Source organism: Gekko japonicus, unplaced genomic scaffold, assembly GCF_001447785.1.
Source record: "Gekko japonicus isolate JY-2015 unplaced genomic scaffold, Gekko_japonicus_V1.1 scaffold1395, whole genome shotgun sequence".
NCBI lineage: Eukaryota > Metazoa > Chordata > Lepidosauria > Squamata > Gekkonidae > Gekko > Gekko japonicus.
Genome location: NW_015161440.1, coordinates 1 through 4,396, shown reverse-complemented (window position 1 = coordinate 4,396; position 4,396 = coordinate 1). Strand labels below are relative to the sequence as shown.

Below are 4,396 nucleotides of genomic sequence, written 5' to 3'. Positions count from 1 at the left end.
TGCGCGGACTCTAATCTGGGAGAACCGGGTTTGAGTCCCAATGCAGCCAGCCGGGTGACCTTGGGTCAGTCACAAGTTCTCTCAGAGCTATTCTCTCAGGAGCAGTCCTGGAAAGAGCTCCGTCAGCCCCGCCTACCTCACAGGGTGTCTGTTGCGGGGAGGGGAAGGGAAAGGAGTTTGTAAGCCGCTCTGAGACTCCTTTGGGTAGTGAAGGGCGGGGTATAAATCCAATCTCCTCCTCCTCCTCCACCTCTTTTCAAATCACCCTTCAAACCACCATGTTTCTTTTTGCCTGGTTCAGTCCCCAGCACCTCCACTGTCAGTTTGGTGTAGTCAGTTTGGTGTAGTGGTTAAGTGCGTGGACTCTAATCTGGGAGAACCGGGTTTGAGTCCCCACTCTTTGTCATGCAGCCAGCCAGGTGACCTTGGGTCAGTCACAAGTTCTCTCAGAGCTATTCTCTCAGGAGCAGTCCTGGAAAGAGCTCCGTCAGCCCCGCCTACCTCACAGGGTGTCTGTTGCGGGGAGGGGAAGGCAAAGGAGTTTGTAAGCCGCTTTGAGACTCCAAGTGAAGGGCGGGGTATGAATCCAATCTCCAAGTGAAGGGCGGGGTATGAATCCAATCTCCTCCTCTTCTTCTTCTCCCCCACCCTGCATTCAGTCCTCCTGACCACCTTGCGAGGCAGAGTTTAGGCTGCTTGACGTCGCCCCAGCGAGCTTCACAGTCAGTTCCAAGGAGGGTCTCTCTGATCTATCCCTCTGTTCCACGTGTGCTGCTAACAAACCCCACGAGCGAGGCCAAGCAGCACTGCAAGGCAGTGTTTGGGGCACAATGCTCCCTCTAAGCTGCGGAGTCTTGTGAGCAAAAACTCTTCTCTGTGAGCCCCTGGCATTAAAGTTGCGAGCGAGCGATTTGGCCGCTGCATAAATTACTTTCCTCTGGAGCCCTCCTTCCTGAGCTGAGACAATACAAATGTGTGAGCTGGAGGCTAAAAAGCTGTGAGCCAGCTCACACTCACTCAGCTTAGAGGGAACACTGCTTTGGCACACAAAACAGTGCAAGCACACTGCCTTGGAACAGGCCCCTTCTCTCAGAACAGCCCCCGGCCCTCGCGACTGCAACACTGGGCAGGTTTGCTTCCCCAGGTTGGAGGAGCCACCCCTCTCCCTCCCTCCCTCCCTGGGGGACTCACCAAACTTCATCTCCAGGTTCTTCTCCAGCTGGTCAATCTTCTCCGAGAGCTTGCCCAGCATTGAGCGGAGGAAGGCGATCTCCTGGTCCTTCTGGGCCATGGCCACCTGCATCTCATGGAAGCGGTCGTCCGTCTGCTGGAGGAACTCCTTCAGGCCCTCAAACTTGCACATCTCCAGGTGGGTCTCGTACGTGTCCTGGTTCCCGATGAACATGCACCTGGGCGGGGGAGAAGAGTGGGAGGATGGAGTGGGAGGCTGGGAGACCGGCCCCGGACTCAGGCACCTGCCCTCCTTCCACTGCACACGCGCACCTGACTGTCTGTAAAAAAACCCTTCTCTTAAGCAAGCCTGGACTAACCAAGACACTCAATAGCTTAGGAAGCCAGGCCATGACTTAAGAAATGCCTGCAGGTCAACACGCTTTTTCTACAAAGCTCCTAGTTCTGCAAGTCCTCCCTGCTACTTTTAAAATTTTGATTTGAGGAAAACATAGTTTGGGGAGTTCTTTTCTTTTACGCCGATCGTTTTCTTTTCTGGACAGAGATTTCTGGAATGGCTGAGGGATAGCAATGCTGTGCAACTGAGATAGTTAGGTGGGACGTTTCACCGTTTTCACTGTCCTGTTTTGCTTATGGTAACAGAGAGAGAGAGAGAGACAGAGAGAGAGAGAGAGAGAGACAGAGAGAGAGACAGAGACAGAGAGACAGAGACATATTCAGTACACAGGGTCTTCTCCCTCCCTGCCCTGGTTAAGGACTTGTGGGTTGGACCCACACTAGATTTTCTATTATTGGACAAAGAGACGTAGAGGAATTTCAGACAGACAATATCATCCGGAAGAGGAACGGTTCCCAAACGCTTTCTGGTCTGTCATTTCAGACAGAACCGTTTTAGAACCGGTTCCCTATCGGAATATATTTGTAATTTCACACACAAACGCTTCTGTCCCGTTTAGGAAACGGGGCTGAAGCGTTTTACCTGTCAACCGCTTCCAAGTAGTCTTCAGTTTCCTCTCCAAGTTCCGATGCACTTTTTCCCACCGTTTTTTGCCCGCACGGGCGATCTCCGGCTTTTGGAACGTTTGCTTTATAGCGCTATGACGCTATAACGAAACAGCATTACATCGACCCCATTGGGAAAAGCGGTGCAGTCTGAAATGGCAAACCGCTTCAGATCCAGCTCTTTACCGGAAGGGGAAAGCCATGTGTGAAATGGCAGCCGTATACCGGTTTACTCCACGACGGATCAAAAACGGCTTCAAAACGGGTTAAAAAGGGTAATGTGAAATTCCTCCCGATCTCTGCAAATTTCCCCTTCCTTTTGCAGACCCTCAATTTGACCCTAACACCATTCTTGAGGCCCCCCATTCCCAAGGAGTAGCACCTTGGGGAGATCAGCGGATGGCAGGAATGTTCCCTTCCAATGACAGGTTTTTCATTAGAAGAAGAAGATTGGATTTATGCCCCGCCCTTCACTCGGAGTCTCAGAGCGGCTTACAACCTCCTTTCCCTTCCCCTCCCCACAACAGACACCCTGTGAGGTGGGTGGGGCTGAGAGAACTCGTGACTGACCCAAGTTCATCCAGCAGCTGCACGTGGAGGAGTGGAGACTCAAACCCGGTTCTCCCAGATTAGAGTCCGTGCACTGAACCACTACACCAAAGTGGCTCGAGAGGTGATTTTGGTCCAGATCCGACCCTCTCCTTCTGGGCGTTTTCTTTAGTGTATTGAGAGAACGTTTGTGCGGCTTCTCGAGTGGCATATGTTTCAGCCCCAGCTTTTTAGCTGCTCTGAAGAAAACTGTGCCACCCGTAAGAAACTCCGGCCGCAGCCCTGACCCGGATAGCCCAGGCAAGCCCGATCTCGTCAGACTCTGGCAAGTACTTGGATGGGAGACCTCCTCGGAATACCAGCAGTGGGGAGGACAGGGGCAGGCTTGATTCAGCCACCTCTCTGAATATCCTCTAGGCCCCCGGTAGGGGTCACGCACACCAGAGGTCGCCATGACTTCCAGGTGCCCATTTTAAAAAATACCAAGAAACAAAAGTGGCAGCAAAGGTGGTTTTGGCTATCTTTGTCGTCTCCAGTGTTCCCTCTAAGCTGAGTTCAAGTCAAGTCAAGTCAAGTCAAGTGAGCCTTTATTGGCATAAATTATCAGAACCATTTATACATTCTAAAACCAGTTAAAAGCACATATATAAGAATTCTAAAAGAACCTTTGGCGCAGCTTTAAAGCCAAACAGAGAAACTTAGCCACCTTCTCAGTAATATCCGGGCAGAGATCTCTTAAAAGTCTATTCACCTTAAGAGCATCAGAACAAACACCCATACTGGTTAAAAGAGATTGTAAATATGTGATCCTCATGTCCACATACAGGTTACAATGCAGGAGAACATGAGTGATAGATTCCACACATTTCTTTCTGCATGGGCAGTATCTGGCCAGCTGAGGAACCTTATTGAATCTGCCAAATAAGATGGCGGACGGCATGGCATTGCATCTGGCCAGGGTGAGTTAGGGTGAGCTAGCTCACAGTTTTTTAGCCTCTGGCTCACACTGTTTTGTCTTAGCTCAGGAAGGGTGGCTCCAGAGCAAACGGATTTATGCAGCAGCCAAATCACCGGCTCACAACTTCAATGCCAGGGGCTCGCAAAATAGAATTCCTGCTCACAAGACTCCACAGCTTAGAGGGAGCATTGCCCGTCAGGGAGAGTGGTTTCTACCTTTGTCCACGTGGGGAGAGGGTGGCCCCCGGGCACTCACACACTCACACCCACACACACATATGTGCACATATGAAAAAGGCAAAAACAAAGATACCAAAGAAAAGGAAAGAAAAGAAACTCCAGCCGCTGAGGTTTGGTGCACAAGCTTCAGAGGCCCCCGAGTGGGGCGTGACCTCACACCCTCCCCGTGTTCCGAGCCGGGGAGAGCCGCCCCCCGCCCTCCCGCTTACCCGTATTTGGAATGGGGGCACTTGATGTGCTCGCACTCCTTGAGGTGGGCCTCCAGGTTCATCTTGAGAAGGGGAGGGCGGCTGGGATTGTGGGGGCACCGCACCGGCCGATAGTCGCAGCTGCCTTCATGGTCCCTGGCGGGAGGAGAGAGAGAGAGAGACGGAGAGTGTCAGGGGAAGGGGGGAGCCCTCGGCAAACCGGACCAACGAGAGGGGGGACTGAAAGACGGAGCGGCCTCCATCCCCTG

The 4,396-nt window shown here is 52.3% G+C and overlaps 1 protein-coding gene across 1 annotated transcript in view; it reads right to left on the bottom strand.

Moving 5' to 3' along the window:
• Positions 1–4,283, bottom strand: part of TRAF7 (TNF receptor associated factor 7) — a gene marked incomplete at its 5' end in the record, with an annotated part of 27,215 nt that extends 22,932 nt beyond the window's left edge. Inside the window, 3 exons of the mRNA XM_015429016.1 lie at positions 1,012–1,037; positions 1,188–1,409; positions 4,149–4,283. Coding sequence (XP_015284502.1) covers positions 1,012–1,037; positions 1,188–1,409; positions 4,149–4,283 — 383 coding nt within the window. The remainder of the gene's footprint in view (positions 1–1,011; positions 1,038–1,187; positions 1,410–4,148) is intronic.
• Positions 4,284–4,396: the final 113 nt, after the last annotated feature.